The sequence below is a fragment of the Echinops telfairi genome, unplaced genomic scaffold (genome assembly GCF_000313985.2).
Source record: "Echinops telfairi isolate 266 unplaced genomic scaffold, ASM31398v2 ScPeMD7_2573;HRSCAF=3158, whole genome shotgun sequence".
Lineage (NCBI taxonomy): Eukaryota > Metazoa > Chordata > Mammalia > Afrosoricida > Tenrecidae > Echinops > Echinops telfairi.
The window spans coordinates 14,054,923-14,075,647 of NW_022106471.1; the positions used below are offsets into that span (position 1 = coordinate 14,054,923).

Here is a 20,725-nt window from a genome sequence, read left to right on the forward strand (position 1 = left end):
TGCGTGAGCAGTGGGTAAGGGTGGTCTTGCGTGAGCAGTCGGGAAGGGTGGTCTTGCGTGAGCAGTCGGGAAGGGTGGTCTTGCGTGAGCAGTGGGTAAGGGTGGTCTTGCGTGAGCAGTGGGTAAGGGTGGTCTTGCGTGAGCAGTCGGTAAGGGTGGTCTTGCGTGAGCAGTCGGTAAAGGGTGTCTTGCGTGAGCAGTGGGTAAGGGTGGTCTTGCGTGAGCAGTCGGGAAGGGTGGTCTTGCGTGAGCAGTCGGGAAGGGTGGTCTTGCGTGAGCAGTCTGGCGTGTGCATCCGGAAAGGGAAGTGCCCTGCTGTTAGGTGCCGAAGAAAACTGAGGCTGGGGAGGGGGCTTTGGAGGAAGGGAAGAGTGAAGCAAACTTCCCAACTACAAATACCAGTTACTCTGAAGACCTTTGTTCCCCTTTCTTTGGTGGTTCTAAGCAGACTGTTGGCATGGTCTTCGTTGCAGTAAAGTGATGAATGACAGGCATCTTTTTTATTGAAAAACAGGAGAAAAGCCCGGAGTCGCAAATAAGATACTTGGATTTTCTGTACTGTTGGCTGATTGAAATAAAGTCCTAATTAGTTTGATACAAGTGTTTGAAAAACGGGACAGTACAGATTTACAAAATTAATAGACATCATTCCATTCCAAAAATAAGCCTAGAATTGATTTTTGACAAAGTTGCTAACTAAAGTTCTAGAATACTAAAGTGGTAGGGTTTTTTTTTTAAATCCTTTTATTTACAGAATTTTAGTAATGACTGCTAATGTCAAATCCTATCTTTCACCATTGACTACTACAGTTAACTCAAGGGCACTCTTTATCTCTACAAAAACTGTATTTATACAAATGTAGTACTGACAGCACTATATTATTGATTCCTCCTTATTTCACCTTGCGTGCTTTAAGTATATGTTCACCGATATTCATTTTCCTTTGAAGGATTTCACTATGGATTGTGGAATTTGCTATGCTTATCAACTGGATGGTGTAATTCCTAATCAAGTGTGCGATAGCCCCCAGTGTGGACAACCTTTCCATCAACTATGCTTATACGAGGTAAAAATAAATGAAAGTAACACCAGCAGCGCTTCTCTCTGCCAACACTTAGCACAGGAAGGCTGCAGGCTCAATTGCACAGAACTGAAAATCTGTTTAGTAAATAGCAACCCTCTTCTGCCAGGAACTCCTTTACCAGTTTTTTCCACGTGAACATGTGCTTAATTTTCTCATCATGGTTACTAATTAGTGAAGAAACCTTCTGAAATGTAGCAGCCCCCAAACGTAGGAAACGCATCCAGAATATTCTCGGGAACTAGCTCCCTGACAACTCAAGTGGACGGTCCCTTGTGCTCTTGGAGGGAGCGGCTCAGGTAGCGTCCATGACAGCACTGCAGACTCTCCCTCCAGGCGGTGGGCGGTGGGGCTGGTCAGAAGAAGAAAGGGAAATGGAGTTTACAAAGCAGCTGCTTTCCAGGGAGGACTTCAGCATCCATCAAACGAAACAGCCCCACTTCTGACATGGAGAAGAATGCACTGGTCCACGCGAGCCTTCCCTGCACACGTAGGCAGACCCGTTTTATTTACTGTGCATTTACCGTCTCTGCTGCTGCCCTGTCTTTCTAAGTCGTTTGGTCCCTGTACAAACTACCCTGGCGCAGTTGGTATATGATTGATTATACATGGATCGATATAGTTAACGCCTTGCCTTATATAGAGCTTTCAGTTTTCTTTCAGTAGCCTTTTTATTTTTGTGATTGTTGTTAAAGAGAGCAGCGAGTGTCGTCTGCACTTCACAATGGGAAACTTAGGTACTGGAACATAATTTGCTTTACATAAAATCATAAAATACCGGGGCCAATTACAGAGCTCCTCTAAGGGAACATGTACCTCCTTTTGCAATAATGAAAGTTCATTTAAGTTTTTAAGAGGGGCTGCCTCCTGCCACTGCCTCAAGTAATTTGTGGAAGGAGATTTAATCCATTGTTGGTGATGAAGGAAAGGCCAGAATCAAGGCTTACATTTGCAAGGTCCCCTGGTATCATTTAGAGCATGAGCTCTCAAGTTCTGCCTAGTGGATTTAGGGAAGGTCTGTGTAGATCCCAATAGAATTGTGTGCATGGCTTTTGTATTCATTTAAGGATAGGGAAGATACATACCCTTCACCAAGTTCTTCAAAAGGCCCATAGTTTAATGAAAACCAGGTAGTCTCCAGCTTAGAATCCCATGCTGACTTCTTCATGTTACCCAGCATCTCATTAGTCTGATACTGGTTTAGAAAGGTAGCCCTGGATCTTCAGAAGCATAATTAAGAATGTTAATCTTCCGGCTTAAAAAGCTACTGCATTCAAAAGGAAAGCAAAGCTCTTTGGGCTTTCTACTCTTTTTTTTTGGGATCATTTTGACACAGTGGTCTTCTCTTTTCTCGTTCTCAGTGGCTAAGAGGACTGTTGACCAGCAGACAGAGTTTTAACACGATATTTGGTGAATGTCCGTATTGTAGTAAGGTAAGGAAACTGTTTATCACCTTCGACAGAGTCTGCCTAGGTTTTAGAGGACATCTATATAGCATAGCAGATTACTGAAAAGTTTAAAGTTTTTCTCTTTTCTAAATTTTTAAGATAATACGAAGGAAAGTTTCCATAAGATAAATTGTCTTTATCAATAACGTAGCTTTCAGATTTCCTGTTGATCAAAATAAGGTCAGCCACTGTTTGCCTCAAGATCAGTAGTTCAAATCTCTCAGCCCTTCAGGCTAGAGCTGAGGCTTTCTGTTGCATGGATGGCTGCAGACACAGGAGCCCCCGGGGCGAATCCCCTGTCCTCTGGGGTCGCTGAGTCCAGACTGACTTCCTAGATGAGCTGACACTTCACAAGATTATTTTTCAAACTGCAACATGACACCGTTTCTAGAATGAAGCAATTTAATTTTAGAATGTTTGCTTTGTTTAAAATCTATTCTCTCTTTTATAAGCCGATTACGCTGAAAATGTCTGGGAGGAAACCCTGAAAAGAGACCGCAACACTTTTGTGAAGAAAAGGGGCCTTTGGAAATTACCAAAAGGATTTTATTTGATATCCTCAGAGTAAATATAAAGCAAGAAATATTAACATCAAAAGAAAAAGTATGAGTAAGCTGTAAAAATACACCTGCGTCGTGGCCTCTTCACTGTGGGTCAACTGGGAAGGACTTTTGAACTCTGCCACCTCGGTGCCCAGCGTGGAGGAGCCAGGCCCATCCCAGACTGGAGGTCTTGCTTGGCTGTTCTTATGTGCCCTGGGGACAGCTTGAGGGTATTCACAAAATGGAGTTGGGGGTTGTATACAAATATATTTTTGCCGGGAATTTTTCACTTCGTTCAGACATTCTTGCAGTTCATGATATTTTTGTCTTCTCCTTGCACTTTCCTAAGAAAAATACGTACAGTTTGTTAACTTTGAGTCATCCAAGTACTGGTGTTATCTGCTGTTCGGAGATGCTCATCAGCAAAACTCATTCTACACCATCAAGATGTTTGTGGTTTGCATTTTTCCTGATAAATTATTTTTGAGGTAGAAACCCTGGGTTTTTGCGTTTGTGCTCTCTGGCATCCAACAACCAACTTGTTCAGTTGGATTGGTTCTTTAAACCATATACGGTAGGCTGATTCTTAATTAAAAAGGGATAGACATCTAACTAGAAGATTTTAAAAGTATTACTTTTAAAAGTTAACTTCAAGTACCTGGAGCTGAAGCTGATATATTCATCTAAAAGTAGGCGAGGCTATTCAAGCTGACAGCTTGGCAAGGCGGAAATGCAAACGAGGCTTGATCTTACGGGAGTGAGGCAGTCCTAGACAGAGAGCTTTTGGATAGTTATATTCAGTATAGCGAGCCTCGGCATTTTGCATATCCTAGAAATGGATTTTCTCTGTATACTGAGTTCAGGATAAGGCCGAAAGAGCTGGAGGAACTGTCCCAGGAGCGGATATTGTGACATGCTTTTTCAAAGGCTCCATGTACAGACCAATCATTATAGATAGTGACGAAACACAAAACTGCCTAAAGTGGGAGCAACCAATATGTGAAGGTGAATGGATAAATAAACACCTGATTTAACACCACTGAAGAGAGAAGGTCAGTGAACTTTGAGGTCAGATGAAAGAAAATATCCACACTGAAACATAGCGAGCTAAAAGATTGAGTATTAAAAACAAACCTCGCCTCAGATATTTTCTGGAAAACAACATCAAGCATCCTAACAACACATCTTGGGGTCTGAAGGTAGTGGGGAGTAATAAGGGATGAAACACATGGAGAAGATGGGAGTGAGTACGTCCCACCATCCAGTTATCCCCACAAAGTACACACACGCAAGGATCAGAACACTCCAAGTTGAAGTCAAGAAAGCAGAATGGCGGGGGACAATGGGACAAGAGGGGTGACCTAGCAATGAGTTGCCTACTCCCTCCTATCACCCCACCTCCCACCCCTTATTCTGGTGCCTCCAGTGTCTCCTGGCCTGGGTCCCAGGGCAACCTACAATCCATCTGGGAGGGCCAACTAAGCAAAGGTCCAAGAAGGAGAAAGTTCTACAAGACACATTTAAAAAAAAATCTTCATCCTGAGAAGTTCTTTATAGGTCAGATCAAGTCATACCAAATTATTTTCCCAGATCATTGCGGTACCATGTTTTTAATATCTGCATGAAAAACGTTGGCTGTAAGAGCACTAGTAATTCAAGTATGGATAACCCGCTACCCTCAAATACTACCAAAACATCAGAGAAGTGGTGATATAATATAGTGAGAGGCCATCAGAAACCCAACCATGACCGCATGTCCCATCAGGAGTCACCAGTACTGGGACCCGTGGAAGAGCGAGCACAGGAGACTCCTGGCGATACCTGCGGCGAATGTGTCCCCAGAGGGTCACTAGAATTATCATCCTACTTAACTTCTTTTTTTAATGCTTCATTTTGCTTTGGGTGAAATTGTACCTGGTAAATTAGCCTTTCAGCCAGTACTTCATACAGGAGCTGTTCCTCAGTGACACTGCCTGCAGTGTGTCAGCACTCTCCATTGCACCCGCTCCCTCATCCCACTGGTCCAGCACAGAGCTCTTGGCTCTCCCTGCTGCAATCCAGAGGCTGCGGAGCTGGTGGGGGGGAGCCTGGGGAAGACTAGCACCACCCTGCACTAAGCAGGCAGCAGACGTAGACGTCCTCCCTGGGTGGCGGTGGAGGCCTCAGGACCAGCTCCACACTACTAAGGTGGCGCCCTGTCCCCCTGAGTTGTAGAGATTGTGAGGCAGGGTCCTCCTGTCTACCACTCCCACCATACATGATGGGCGTGTGGTCTCTTTCCCTCCACTGCAGACACTAGAGAGACTAGTGCACAGGGCATCCTCCCAACTAGATCACCCCGCTCTCCAGAATCGAGATCACTACTAGAGCAAATTAGCAAAGACGAGAAGAACGGAGTCGCGGTAGACCCCAGTGGGACACAACTGATGTCAGAGCACTTCACCTCAACCCACAGGCGGTTGGGGACGTGACCTTTGCCAGTGCACTTGGACCTTTCACCAAGATGTAGGCCACATCCTCATGGGACATAAAATACACCCTAGCACAACAAAAATTGAAATTATACAAATTACCTCATTAGACTACAAGAAACTTAAAGTAGAAATCAGTAATAAGATAATCTATCTTTGAACACTTGAAAATATACAGTACAAGCCTATGAAACCCAGGAGGGAAAACAAAATAAAAACATCGAAAAGAAAGTATTTTGGAACTGGATGAAATGAAGATAGACCATATCGATTACACAGGATGTATGTAGTCAGAAAAGGTAGGGCATTTATAGTGTGAAATGCTTATTTTTTTAAAAAGGGATTCAATTGGAATATGCTAAGGTTCCAACCTAAACTAGAAAACGAACCTAAATCAAGATGAAGGAAGGAAATCCTAGGTAAAGCTCCGGATACTGGAAAATAACATATTTCTAAATGGGTCCTAAAGGAGTTTCAGGGGGGAAACACACACGACTGAACTGAATGAAAATCAAACATTAAAATATGGTATATGCCTGGTGCAGTGCTTAGAGGAAAATAATACTTATTACTTAGAAAAAAAATCTGAAGTCAATCATCCAAATTTCTTTTTTTTTTTAAACGAAGAATTTTTTTTTTGGACTCAAAATAGTAAATTTAAGTTAAGAAAGTGATGATGGCAACATGTGTACAAATATGCTTGAAACAATTGATACGGAATGTTATCCGTATTTGTAAGAGCCTCCAATAAAATGATTTAAAAATTGTAAAGGTGCAACCGAAAAAAATCTAAATTTCAACCTCCAAAAACAAGGGGGGGGGGGGAGAGAAGTAATTCCAAAGCAAGCACAAGGTGGCTATAAAGTATAGAAAGCAATGAAATTAATAGAAAAATAAAATCAACCTAACAAAAAAAACCCTTGGTTCTGTGAAAAGATCAATAAAGTGGTCAACCTCTAGCAAGACAAAAAGGGGAACACAAGACTGTTGCTACAGGAACGAAACTGATCTCTGCAAAGCCTGTGCACATTCAAGGGTTTAATAAGAGAACACTGAACAGTCCCACGTCCACACGTCTGACACCTCAGATGAAATGGACCAGTTCCTAAAACCACAAATGACGACAAGAGGTTGAAATAAACGGAGATTGGCAAACTGTTCAGAGGATCAAATTCAGCCAACCCCCTGCTTCTTTATAGGCCACCAGCTGATGATTCTACATTTCTAAAAGGTTGGGGGTGGGGGTGGGGGGAACAAGTACTTTATGGCACTTGTTAAGTAGGGAAATTCAAATTTTAGTGCTATAAATAAAGATTTACTGGAACTCAGTCAGACTCACTCATTCATGTATAGCTGCTGTCATCCACAGTTCAGAGTTGAATACTTGGGAGTACGCCCACTCCTGAAGTAGGTCACTGAAATCGCCTTTTGAAAGGGATTGGTTTGTGGCTGCACACCTTTGGCAGGGGGCGTGGGGGCGGGGGGTTACAGGTCAAGATGTGCCATTGATGAGCCTCTACTAACGTTTAAAGAAGAAAAGATAGCAGTGCAGTACTCCCCTACAGACACTGGAAGGGCAGTGTAGACTTTCAAAGTCATTGTTTGAGGCCACATGACACTACTTATAAAAACCGACAGACAGTGGGGAAGAGGAAACTACCGACTAACAGCCCTCGTGAACACAGATGCGAAAGTCCTGAACAGCCTAGCTGACCAGTTGCATCCAATAGTATATACAAAGAGTAATATGCCATATGGACAGGCGCTTTCAAATTTGAAAAATTAACACCATCCACCATCTCAGTAGTCTAATGAAAAAGCTACATGATCATGTCAGTTAATACTGCAGCAAAGCCCTTGACAAAACCCAACACTCAGCTGATGACACTTCAGTACACCAGAAGAAGGGGACGGCTTTAAACCTGACAAAGCGCATCTAGACTTCTATAGTTAACATGCTGCTACTGCACGATGAAAGGCTGGGTATTTTCTGCCAAGGATCAGGAGCAAGCGAAGGATGTCTACTCTTGCATTCAACATAGTATTGGGAGTCCTAGTCAGTCGGGGAAATAAGGCAAGAAAACCAAGGCACACACACTGGAATAAATGTGGTTTTTCCTAATTGCAGATGATAATATTGTGTATATAGAAAACTCCAAGAGATATAAACAAAAACTCTTGAAATAATAAATAGGCTTCGAATGTTGCAAGCTATAAGTTCAACACTTAAAACTTAAAAAACTTCAAACTTTTAAAACAGCACTGTTAACCGGAAACCAGAAATACAATTTTTAATACTTCCAAAATTGAAATAGGCATAAATCCAACAAAACATGACCTGGTAAAAACTACAAAATACCAGTGAAAGAACCTAAATGTAGAGACAGAAATTCATGATTTGTAAGACTAAAGAGAGTGAAAATGTCAGTTCTCCCCAATTGACCTACAAATTTAATGCAATTCTTAGCCATTTCCAGCTGGAATCATTTTATAGTAGAGATGTGAGTTCTAACGTGGAAAAGCAGAAGAACTAGAATAGCGCAAATAATTTTGAAAAAATAATAAAGTTGGGAGAATGATGCCTACCCAGTGTTGTAATATTGATGCTTAGACACAGTACCCAAGACAGGGTGGTAATGGGGGGGACGGGGGATTGCTGGTGGTGGACGGATACTCACCAAGATCAACGTAACAGAATTAGAAACAAGTATAGTCAACTAAGTCTTGCTAGGAGTACAAAATAAATGACAGGGTAATTTTTCAACAAATTAAATTGGATATCCACAGACCAAAAAAGGAAAACACCTTCAACTTAAGCCTTATACCTTATATAAAATTAACTCAAAAGCCAATCACAGATTGAAATATAAAATTCCTAAACTTATCGAAAGGATAGAATTTTCTTTCTTATTTTCCCCCCAGTTTAAACAAGAGTCAGACATAACACCAAAACCACAATCTATACAAGAGATCAGTAGGTTGGACTAAATGCACTTGAAACTTATAGCAAGCTGTGCCATGTGCTGGTCATGAAACATGTTTTAATGATTAAAATAATGCATATGTTTTGATGAGAACAGAATTAAATTACGAATCAGTGAACCCAAATTCTCCAAAACATTTTGGAATTAATGGACATCTAAAACAAGCATAGGTCAATGAATAATTCAGGGAAAATTAGAAAATATTTTTAACAATAATGAAAACATAAATCAGAATTTGTGGGAGTATAGATGAAGCCATTCTTAAGAAATGTTCAGTTTTAACTTCATTTTTTAGAAATAATTTTAAAGGTTTAAAATAAAGGACTAAAGTTTCTACCTTATTTGCTTGGCTTAACTAGAAAACAGATCAATGGGAGATAAGAAAAAATACCAAGAGTTGGTGTGTGTGTGTGTTCATTCATATATGAGGGGGTACCCCCCAAAATGGAATCCCCCCCCCAAAGCTATGTACTGTATATACTCATGTATAAGCTGGGGACATACAGTTTTTGTGGTATATGCCGTTTCTGTGGTAATTAGGTGCCTTGACTGATATTCGTGTTGGCTTACACTCGAGTATATACGGTATTTAAATTTCTTTTACAAAGCAACCTTATCATCTTCAAAGTACTCTCCATTACACTTAATACATCTGTCAAATCTGAGATTCCATTCTTGGAAACATTTTTCAAACTCATCTGTTTGGATGTCTGACAGCACCTCCCTCGTTTTTTTCTTCACTTCTGTGTCAAATCACTGCCCTTTCATGTCCTTCTGCATTTGTGGAAACAAAAGTTGCACGGAGAGAGCTCAGGTGACTAAGGTGTGTGGGGCAAGAAAGGCACACTGGTTTTTTGTTGTTTTTTGCCCCAAACTGGCACATTGAGCTGGCTGCATGAGCAGGTGCATTGTCATGGTGGCAAAACCAGTCCCCCATCTGCCAGAAATCAGGCCTTTTTTGTCACACTGGCACACAATCTTTTCAGAACCTATAAATAGAAAGCTTGAGTAACAGTCTGACCTGGTAGAACAAACTCTAAATGCACTAAGAGCCGACATTTTTGTCTCTTCGAGAAGTTGACAGACATCCAGAACAAGGTTTGTCATCAATGGACATGTCACCTTTTTTGAAATGAGAAAACCATTCATAGTTTTTCCCATAGCGCTGTCCTTGTAAGCTGTGTTCAACATCACAACAGTTTCTGTGGCGTTTTTCCCAAGCAGGAAACAAAATTTCACAGCCACACGCTGTTCTTTGAAATCGGCCATCACAAAAAACAAGGTTTGAGTGAAACTGCTTTTACATTAAATTTCACGTGACCAGAGAGAACCTTCCCAGGCGACACCACTGGATGCACTAACTCACAGTGAGTTGTTTGGGGGGCACCCCTCATACATGTGAGGGGTGCCAGCATGTTCACAGCAGTACTCACGGTGGCCAGAAGCCATTGCCATCCCAGTGTCCATTCATCGGAGACTGGACCCGTACATTGGGAAGCAGTCAGGCAGTGTTGTACTCAGCCAAGAAAAGGAAAACCACCACAGATCGTGGAAAAGCACAGTGAGCCCGACACAGGCGTACGTGTTGTGTGTGTATGTGACGTCCATCCTCAAAGGAGCAAAACCCGCGATGAGAATCAGGACAGTGGCTGGCCCCAAGAGGACTGGGGGAAGGAGAAGCGGGTGGAGAAAGGTGGTGAGGCCTTCCCAGGTGCTGTCACACCACCCTTTCACCCCACCTCAGATGATGGGAATCCTTTCCTTGTTTCGGATCTCCCTGGTCCTTCCCTGCCCCAACACACCAGGGATTCGGTGCACACGAAGAGTGGAGAAGGAACCCATGCACCACGCAATTTTTGTCTTTCAATGAACAAACGGGAACTGTAGAATATAAGTAGATCCCCTGATGTAAATTGAGCAATAGCACAAAAAACAAGGAATGATGCTGTTATTGTTTTATAGCAGTATACACACAGAGGACTGATTGCGGCTAAAGATGCACGTCTCCCTCTGTAAACTTAAAATGGAGAAAAACCGAAAACCCTGAATGCTGCCACTAGATTGTTTTCTACGAGGATGATTACAAAGAACGCCTTCGAGTGGTCCAAGGCCATCTCTCCTTGCGGACCAACCTGTGTGCCTCTCTGCTTGCATGAGAGAGGCCCACCTATCGCACGCTGCTGCTCTTGGGCCACCAAGAAATTCAGACCGGAACCCCGCGCTCAAGTCTAGAGAATAACATGCCAGATGCACAGCATACGGTTCTCCTTAGGGGGAAGGGTGGTATCATCCTGTTTCAAAATGTGAACTACCTCAAATAAATTAGGGGAAATGATAGGTAAGTTAATCACACCAAATGGCACTTTGAAAAGAAAAAAAATTGTTTTTTCACCACAGATATAATAAATACATCGTCTGTGTCTCACTCTTATCAAAAAGGGTTAGAATGGGAAGGATTTTCGCCATTGCCCGAGTAGGTTATCTGCTAAAGGTGAGTAACCATCTGCCCAAAGGAGAGCCTGATGCAAAGACTACATCCTTTTAAAATACCATATTGACCGAGAGACACTTCACTTACATTTGATTATGCAGGTTGGACTCGAGGAACCGATGTGAAAGTAAAGAATATGTTAAGAGTCCCTCCCTAATGGATCGTAGACGGCACGGCAAGATTTAAGTGCACTTCATTACATTCTCAGGAGGAAGACAGAGGCCCGATCTGCACGCAGATGCGCTCAGTACCTTTCTGTTTCTATGATGAAGGGTGTCGGCGGCTTTGATTTTTTTTTTTTCCAGCTGGGTAGGATATTTGCTGTCCTTTCTCATTTAACAAAACCATATAACCTTGGCCCCCAGGAGAGAATAAAACGTCTTTATTCCCAAAGGCATATTCTAATGCAACATTAGGAAAGGAAAAAAAAGCCCACTCTCACCTGAGCAGTTCCACTGTGAAGCTGTGCACCCGGAGCCGCTGCCTCGGAGCTCTGCCTTTGTCTCCCCGCTGCCCGGGGCTCCACACCGGTCTCTCCCCAGACCCGGCTCTCCTTTAACCTATTCGGCACCAGGTGGACTTGCTTGGCTGCAGCCTGTCCCACATCAACCTGTTGACAGAGAACAATGGTAAAAAACACACAGGAAATATGTTTGTAAATAAAATTTTTTAAAAAGCATACCTTCATGTGTAGATTCTTAACTCAATTCACCAAACTTTCAAAAAGGAAGAATTAGAAGAGAAAGAAAGCAACAACTGTACAGTATAGGGGGGGGGATATATATATATATATATATATGTATATATATATATGGTTGTTGGCAAGATCCAGATCCTTCCTCATCAATAGAATGAGACCAATTAAAATTAGTGCCTCTGTTACATACGCTCTAGAAATAATCTCTAAAGATAACTGGCTTATTGAAAACTACATTTAAGAAAAAAAGAAAAACCAAACAAAAATGTCACATTTTAAAACTGCACATGAATTCATTATTAACCTTTGCTGGGAGTGGATCCAGTGTGTCTTTGTAGTTTAAATTCTTATTAATTAAACTCTTAGTTTCCCATCACTGAAGTGAACCTAATTAATGCAAACATAGAAGAGCTTAGGATGCTGCTTACTGTGTTGAGGCAGGTAACTCGAGCTTTCTGCAAGATGAGTGGCAGTGCCTGTGACCAGTACCCAAGTGACAAGGTGAAGAAACTGGGGACCGACTGACTGGCTGACCTTGAGAGAGCCCAGCACTCTCCACAATGCAGTCAGGAGACGGAGCCGCCACAGTGGAGGCCCCTGGCGTTGGGAGCAGCTGGGAGTGGGGCCTGCGCTAGCAACCTCACAAAGGGAAATGGTGGAGTTGCCAAAGTGGAGCATGAATGACAGGGGCTGGGCAAGCCAAGCCTTAATTTGTGGCCTCTCAGTGTTCGGCTACTGTTGCCAACTGTGTTCATGCCTTCCTCCCCTTCGTACCCATGCAGCCTGCGGGTGTTTGGGGGCACAGTACCGTTCTTTATTCCCTGCTCTTCTCCCAGTCCCAGCCATCAATGGACAGCACAAGCACCATCTTTCAGTGACCTGTGAGTTGGAGATGTTTCTCCATCTCCTGGGGGGTTCTTTATTCCCAGCACCCCACCCTCCCAAGCAGTTAGGGAGATTCGTGTGGGACCACCTCTGGCGCTCTCTCCCACTGAAGTCGTGGGCAAGAAAGGCACTTCAGGGTTCCCCCGGCTGCTGCTTTATCCTGTTACAAAGCTGGCTGTTGATGTACACAGTTCCTGCCGTGGCAGCCTCGGATGGAGTTATGCAAACCGAAACCGCAGTGTGATCCATGTAGCCTTCTGTGAGGTGGAGTTGGAGAGGAGGCCTCCAGGAGGTGCTGTCAGTTGGCCGATCATTGAAGTGGACCTGCCGTGGGCACTTCTAGCTAATGCTGTGATAGCCCGTGTATAGCAGAGTTCTATTTCTAGGGAAACCTTAAAGTGGCTAGGAAAGAGTCAAGTGGGATGACTAGGTTTAACCTGTACTTGGGTCCAGAGGGAAACATTCTTTTTTGTTTCCCCCCTCGGGGGTGCAGCAGGAACTAGACAACACCCTGGACAGCTCACAGACCAACAGAAGGATACTATGCGAGTGTGTTGTCATGTTCAAGAACGAAACCACCGAGAGCAGGGTCTTTTTCATTTACATTGCCATCGGCGCTGAAGGCTTTTTACACAATCTGGGCACCTTTGGAACTCCTAAAAATTGATAAGCCACAAATATGCTTTTAATAGCAAATCTGAATTTTACATTCCTTGTATACAAAATAACAGACCACACCAAACCCTTTGCCATCGAGTCGATGCTGACTCATAGCGACCGCGCTTGCAGGGTTCTAAGACTGTCATGGTTCCGTGAGCAGAAAGCCCGCTCTTTCTCTGCAGAGCTGCTGCTGGTGGTTTCAAACTGCCAACCATGTGGCTCGCAGCCCGCTGAATGACCGCTACACCACGAGGGCAACTAACATTTGGGAAAGAATGTTGCTGTACAAAGGGCTATCCAAAGAGGGCTACTATGCATAACAATCTCTTCACCTCTGGATTTGCCATGTGGGAACCTCAAATTTAGGGTGAATTGGGGGACACACGTTTACCGTCTGATGGGCGGCCTTCGTGAGCTGCAGCCAGGTATGTGCCCTGAGGAGGGGAGATGGGCTCACAATGGCTCCAGGTGAGCCAGGGACCATGAGTACTCAGGTGCTGCACTAAGGAGGGGCAGGGGGGGAACTGCTGATGGAAGCTACAGCTCGCAAAAAGGACCTGATTCAAGGTATCAGCTGGGGCCTTCAGCAATGCTGGCTTCCCAGTATGGCCCCTGCACTCCATCAGGGAGACCAACAGTTTCAGAATTCTTATTGAAAAGTGATTCTCCTCACTCAGTTTTAGAGACCAGATCCCCATGAACAGCAGAGCAGGCTGGGCAATAGATCCCCCTTGGCAATAGTGACAGCAGCACCCCCTTGGAGCTGCCAGAACTATGAGGGGTGATCAGCTATGCATACCATCCTCTCCACTGAGGCTGAGGGCCCCAGACTGCACTTTTATGGAAAATGTATCAATCGCTCTGAAACTACCTCTCATTCCTAATTGTACTTGTGTGAGAGTGTCTGAGAACTTTAGAAGAAGGCCTAGTTTATGGACCACAGTCTACGTGCGGGAACAAGACCTCCTTTTGAGGCGGTCTTATGTTTGCTGAGATTGTAACGGTGTGCTGTGTTCCAGTTCCTCATCAGCACATACTTCTGAAGGAACAAACGCTTGTTACAGGACGCAACTACTTATAAACCAACAGGCCCAACCTCACTGCCTCTGGGTCAATTCCAACTCAGAGACCCTCTAGGATAGAGTAGCACTGCCCCATTGGGTTGGCAAAACTATAAATACTATGAAAGCAGACCAATCTCTTTTCTCCCAGGGAATAGCTGGTAAGTTTGTGCTGCCAACGATTTGGTTAGTTAGCAGCTGAGAACTTAATCACTGCACCACCAAGGCTCATGGCAACATACTGTTCCTTCAGCTACGAACACCTGAGCCAGGGACAATTTGGACACGCCCTTCCATATCACATACATGGATCCTTATTTTGAAGTAACGGAACCAGGCGCATGTGCAACTTCCCAATCTCCAAAAAAGCTCCCAGTCTTGGTTACACAAACCCACCGAGTGGCCTTCCCTACAGGACAGGGCAGAACAGCCCCTTTAAGGGGGTTTTCAAGACTGTAAATCTGTATGAGCGCAGGCAGCCTCAGCTTTCTCCCAGAGTGGCTGCTGGGTGCGAACTGCCAACCTTTCGGTTAGAGGCCCAATTTCTAAGCCGCTAAGCCACCAAGGGCTATTTAGTGTGAGAAGAGCTCCCTCTTGAGGGGAACTGTACGCACCTGCTCCCAGTCACCTCCAGATCCCACCGACAGACTTAAAGACAGCACTTGTTCATGATCTGCAAAAGGTCTGTCCATTTCATGGTCCCAAGACTTCTTTAAGTATTTTGCCCCCAAAAGTACAAATCTAAAGTTCATTAACCAGTCTGTGAAACAACTAAAGCAACGGGATATTTTAGTTTCTAATAAGAGAATTCTGTCTGACTGAAATAAGAGACCTCGGGGGCTAGGCGACTGACAATTCATTCTGGCCTTTGAGTGACCCCGGGTAGGCAAGCTAAACTATTGTACAACCATCTTGTGTCATTCTGGGAAACTGAGGACAGGGCAGCTTATGTTGGGGTACTTTGATTTTGAACATTTTCAAGTTTGGTTTTGGAAGCAAGACAAAATCACAAGTTAACAAAGCAGTTACTTAAGGTTTTAAACATATATGGAAAACCTCTATATCAGCTGCTCTCAACCTGTGGGTCCCAACCCCTTTGGGGGTCGAACAACCCTTTCACAGGGGTTGCCCGATTCACAACAGTAGCAAAATTACGGTTATGAAGTAGCAACAAAAATGATTTTATGGTTGGGGGGTCACCACAACATGAGGAATTGTATTAAAGGGTCGCGGCAGTAGGAAGGTTGAGAACCACTGTTCTGTATGATAGTGCCATTGTCAATCTATTTGAGCACTGAAAGTATTAGAGAAATAGTCATTATTAAATAGATACTGGTATTTCGAGAAATTCATCTTCAAATCATCTCCCTGCCTACATACATCCAGGCTGCTTGTGGTGTTAACAGAAATTAACTCAGGTCTTCGGAATGCAGATTATTGTTACTGCTTTCTTTGGACTCATAATCAAAGTACTCTAATTAAAAGAAAGAAAATATTTTGATGGAAGCTCTTTGGGAAAAAATGTTTTATGTTCTGTTCTCTGCATATAAAAATGGTTTCACAATAAGCTTTATTTGATGAAGAAACTGAAAATTTTGGTGGATAATAATTAGGATTTTATATCAGTGGATACAGCAGCTATCAGTTTTGAAAATGGCTTCTTTTACATTTCAATTAAGTTGATGAAACTGAAGCCTCCAGAGGAGGAAAAGGCGAGGGGAAAGAAGCTTGCTTGGATGAGTGTAGAGGACGTGGTGACCACTGCTTAGCGAAGACTGCATCGAGGAAGCGACTCTTTTGTTTTGTTGCAAACGTCATAAAAACACGAAAGTCAATAAAACTGTTAAAATAAGTTTCCATAATTAGCAAGATCAAAATCCAGTGGCTTTTTATTAAACATGAACTTTTGCTCTGCCGGCTACAATACGTAAATAGTGCTGACAATCGGTTTGTGAGACACTCGCTACAGTAAAATGTAATTGTACCATGAGAGAAAGGTGACAATCAGAAGATCATGAAAAAATTACATATTCTCACTGGTAGTTAATTAGCCATGCAAAACCTCCTCAAACAGATCTTCTCTTCTATTAGGAATGATTACTATGCAGGACTACAGATGTCAATACCACAGTCATTCAAATACTTCTTTCCCTACTAATTGAAGGTTGTAAAGCTCTGGTGCCAAGGTTTTGCTTCCAAAGAGCTAATTTATGACTAGAAGGATATTTTATGTCTTCAGTTGCAGCAGCTACAAAATTCAGCAAATCAGAACCATCTGTGCACTGATACTTGACTCACCCGTCATCTCGCAGCCTATCAGTCACATTGGTGTGCATCCTGCATTCTTGGCTCAGGAACACTTGTGAGGATCCAAAGTTCATAAGAAATATTAAAAGTGAATGACATCCTGACCCTGCCTTATTGTACACACATGGGGGGGGGTGGCGGGGGGCAAAATGAAAAATAAGAAAGAAAAGAAACAAACAAAACCACCCCCCCCCCTTTTTTCATGCATATGGATAGTATCAAGAATCAGACAACTCCTTGTCAGTCCAGTACTGTGGCTAACAGCGGGCTCAGGTGTCTGCTACCCTCTTCAGAGATGTTTGAAGGCCCAACTAACTAACTGTAAGATCAGTGGTTTGAAACCACTGGAGAAAGATGAGGCTTTCTACTCCCGTGAGGAGTTACTATCTTGGCAGCTCCCATAGGACGTTCTGTCTACCTGGTCCTGGAGGGTCGCCGTGAGATGGAACTGGCTCCATGGGAGCGAGCCGTTTTTGTAATTTTTTTTGGTGATGGAGTCCGTTTGAAGATGGCGGGGTCAAATAGGAGGTGTAACTGTTAAATATGAGTTTATTAATTTCTTTTTTCTACAGGTTGGAATATCAACACATACAAATAACTTGGTTAAATCCAAGAACATTATCTTCACTAAACTCTGGCCAGGCTGGTAGGCGAAACCAGAGGGTAACAAAGAAGTGAAGTCAGAGTAGGAGGTAATCATCTCGCCCTGGCCAGGACTCCAGGGATCGCCCTGCTCCGCTAACAGAACACAAAAGGCTACAGAGCCTGCTCTTTAAGAACTTGCAAGGAACTTTCTCTCTGAAGGCTGAGATCATGCACTTGCATTGAATTACAAGAAATGAGAATTAAATATAATGAGCAAGAAACGGGTTGTCAGACTCATGTCAGGGCCTAAACCAACTCTGTTAACAGAAAGGAATCTCAGGGCTGCATTACTCACTTTTGGATAGCTTGTAGTAGCCGTGTTTACACTGTGTCCATTAGTAGAAAATTCCAGCGGTCCTAACGGTCGTCCACTTGGGTTCAGAATTTTCCTGAGCATTTGATAGTTTGGCTTTTCATCATATGCTAAGCCATGAGCACATTCCAAATATTGGGCTATTTCATCTGTGAAATATTAAATGTTTTCAAGTCATTTGTAATTAGCAAGAACTGTTGAAACTCCAATATTCGCATCTTTCCCCTCTCTCTCTCTCTCTCACATACACACCCTAAAAACAGTAAGAATGAAACAAATCAGTGAAAAGACATTCAAAGGGGGGAAAAAAAGTGACCTACAAATTTGACAAGATGAGAAATGGTAATGTTAAAAAATCTTTCTTGAAGTGTTTACAATTCATTAATCTTAAAGAAGGAAGTGAATTTTAATAATTATAGTTAGTGGTTTTAATTCATTGGATGCCAACTACTAAGAGCTACATGGAGAATATGATAGTACAGACATGCTTCATGCTGTCGATTTTATGTTGAACCTTCAAAAACACCATTAAAAAACATCGCCTTTGCGTCAGTTCTGGCTCACTGCGACAGTCCCTGTGGGACAGGAGTGTTTCCAAAGCTTAAATCTTTCTGGGAGTAGATCAAGTATTTCATTTTCAAAACAGATGGTGGATTCGAACTGCTAACTTTTTCAGTTACGAGCCGAGTGCTTCACTCCTGTGCCACCAGCGCTCCTTCGTCAAAACCAAGTGTTTTCACTTGTGATTGTAACAGCCCATTTAATAGTTACCCCGACGTTACTTTAGGAGCCATGACTGGACTCAGAGTGCCAGCCTGCGGGGGCTCCACACAGGAGGCCACAGTGAAGCCCTGTGCACTCCGGGCGGGGATTCCCCACCACAGAGCAGAGGGTAGAAGTGGCTGCCTTGTAAGGTCACTGCTTCAAACATCTGGCGGTCAGCCAGTCAATGCTGACTAACAGGGACCCCTGTGAGTTTCTGAGACTGCAACTGTTTACGGGAGTAGAAAGCCCAGTCTTTCTCCCTCAGAGCTGCTGGTGGTTTTGAACGGCTGACCATGCAGATTGCAGCCCAACAAGTAACCACTACACCACCAGGGCTCCATAATGAACATACGGCTGCACTTGGATGTCAGTAGTTCCATTGTGATGAACGACACAAAGACCTGGGGTTAGAAAGCCCAAAGGGAAGGACACGCTTGCTATGTCTCAAGTGAAAAGAACCTTGGGGGGGGGAAGAGGGGGGAGAAGCAAGCTTCAAGTTGCAATATTGAAAGATTCTATGAGCAATATATAAAGTACAAATACACATATACATACGTATGTATGTATGTTTGTATATGTGTGTACATGACCATGCAGAAAGCATCAAAAGATGATGGAGAGAATACACAGAAGGCATGTACCATTCAGAATAAGTGAAGTTCAGGAGGGAGCGTGCGTTCAAGAACGGATAACACTGAAGGAACAAGTCTAAGCTGCATTGAAGGCAATGGCAAAAACACAAGGCTCCAAGAATTACCGAAAGCCAATTGCAATGATTCCTCACATGGACAGCATGCTGGAGGCGCGCGCTGTCTACACCAGGAAATCTGGCAGACAGATATCTGAAAACTGCCTGTTCATGCACATGGATCAAGAAAGATGCTCCAAAAGAATGAGGAGATAATCAAACATATCATTAATATCATGCAAAATTTTGCTGAAGATAATTCCAAGAATGGCATATAGAGAGAGCGCTCCAAGAAATGCAAGCCCATTCAGAGGAGAGTGGAGAACAAGGGATCCCACTGTCGAGTTCCAGCTGGCTCTTGCCTGAGAGTCCAGACGAACAGAAAGATGCTTCTGCTTGTTTCACTTGCAGACTATGAAAAGGCATTTGTGTGGATCGAACAAACTGTAGGTAACAGTTCAAAGAATAGGAGTTCCAGAGCATTTAACTGTGTCCTGTGGAACCTGTACATAGACCAAAAAGCAGTAGTTGAAGCAGAATAAGAAAGTACTGCGTGGCTTAAGATCCGGGAAGGCATGCATTTGTGTTCCATCCTTTCAGCTTATTCATTTTATCTGTATATGAAGCGCACACTCTAAGAAGCCAGACTATGTAAGTTAGAATTGGAATAAGACTCATTAACAACCTGTGATATGCAGGGGACACAACCTTGCTTCATGAAAGTTAAGAGAACTCGAAGCCCTTCCTGATGAAGGTCAAACACTGTGGCCTTCAGTATGGATTTCAAGTCGATGCTAAGAAACCCCCAATCCTCACAACTGGAACAATAAGCAGGATCAGTAGAAATGGAGAGAAGTTTGACGTTGTCACGGATCTTGTTTTATTTGAATGCACAGTAAATATCCCCTGGATTTCCCGTAGCACTTGGGAAATCAAGTGACATACAAATCTATTGCAAAGGTCTATTTCAAGTGTTAGCATGTCAGGATGTCACTCTGAGGACTATGGTGCTACCAACCCCCACCCATGGTATTTTCAATCACCTAATACGCACGCAAAAGCTAGACAACAAATAAGGAAAAATAAAAAAGAATAACTGGCACACTGAGTTAAATTATTGGCAAAGAATATTCATCAGACTCTAGCCTGCCAGAAGAATGAACGGATCCATGTGAGAAGATGTACAGCCAGAATGTTCCTGAGATATGAGGCTGGCAAGATTTCAGCTCATGTGCTTTTGGCATGTCATCCGGAGGACCCATCTCTGGAGAATGATGTGCTTGGGACAATGGAGTATCCGCAGAAAGAGGACCGAGAAACCTGCAGTGAGGAGAGCACAGGACTAGCAGCATTCTATCCCGTTGGACATGACGCTGCCACACGTCAGAACAAACCTGATGGAACCTAATTTATTAGAAAAAGCAATTTCGGGTAGATGCCCAATCAAAAATTGGGATTCAAGCAAATGATAAATACAAAAGGCAAATGAACTGGTTTTCACCCCATCGTGAAGATTCTTAAAAAGAACAGCAACCATCTCCTTCTCCTACTGAGAGACGTCGTTCTACGTGCGTGGTCCTGAGCTCTTTTCTGAAAATGTGAAGCAAAAGTGGTTCCAGCAGGGATGAGTGGTAGGAAAGTCTGCTTCCATGAACATGTGCAGGGTTGGACTTTCACTTCAAGAGA

General features: G+C 43.3%; 2 protein-coding genes across 2 annotated transcripts in view; one reads left to right on the forward strand and one right to left on the reverse strand.

The window, feature by feature from the left end:
* FANCL (FA complementation group L) overlaps positions 1-6,280 on the forward strand; it is a 154,150-nt gene extending 147,870 nt beyond the window's left edge. The window contains exons 14-16 of the mRNA XM_030886650.2: positions 951-1,067; positions 2,444-2,515; positions 2,983-6,280. Coding sequence (XP_030742510.1) covers positions 951-1,067; positions 2,444-2,515; positions 2,983-3,018 — 225 coding nt within the window. The 3' untranslated portion in view covers positions 3,019-6,280. The remainder of the gene's footprint in view (positions 1-950; positions 1,068-2,443; positions 2,516-2,982) is intronic.
* Positions 3,059-20,725, reverse strand: part of VRK2 (VRK serine/threonine kinase 2) — a 90,316-nt gene continuing 72,649 nt past the window's right edge. Inside the window, exons 10-12 of the mRNA XM_045294208.1 lie at positions 17,569-17,735; positions 11,461-11,628; positions 3,059-3,416 (exon numbers count right to left, since the gene is read on the reverse strand). Of these exons, the coding sequence (XP_045150143.1) occupies positions 3,090-3,416; positions 11,461-11,628; positions 17,569-17,735 (662 nt within the window). The 3' untranslated portion in view covers positions 3,059-3,089. The remainder of the gene's footprint in view (positions 3,417-11,460; positions 11,629-17,568; positions 17,736-20,725) is intronic.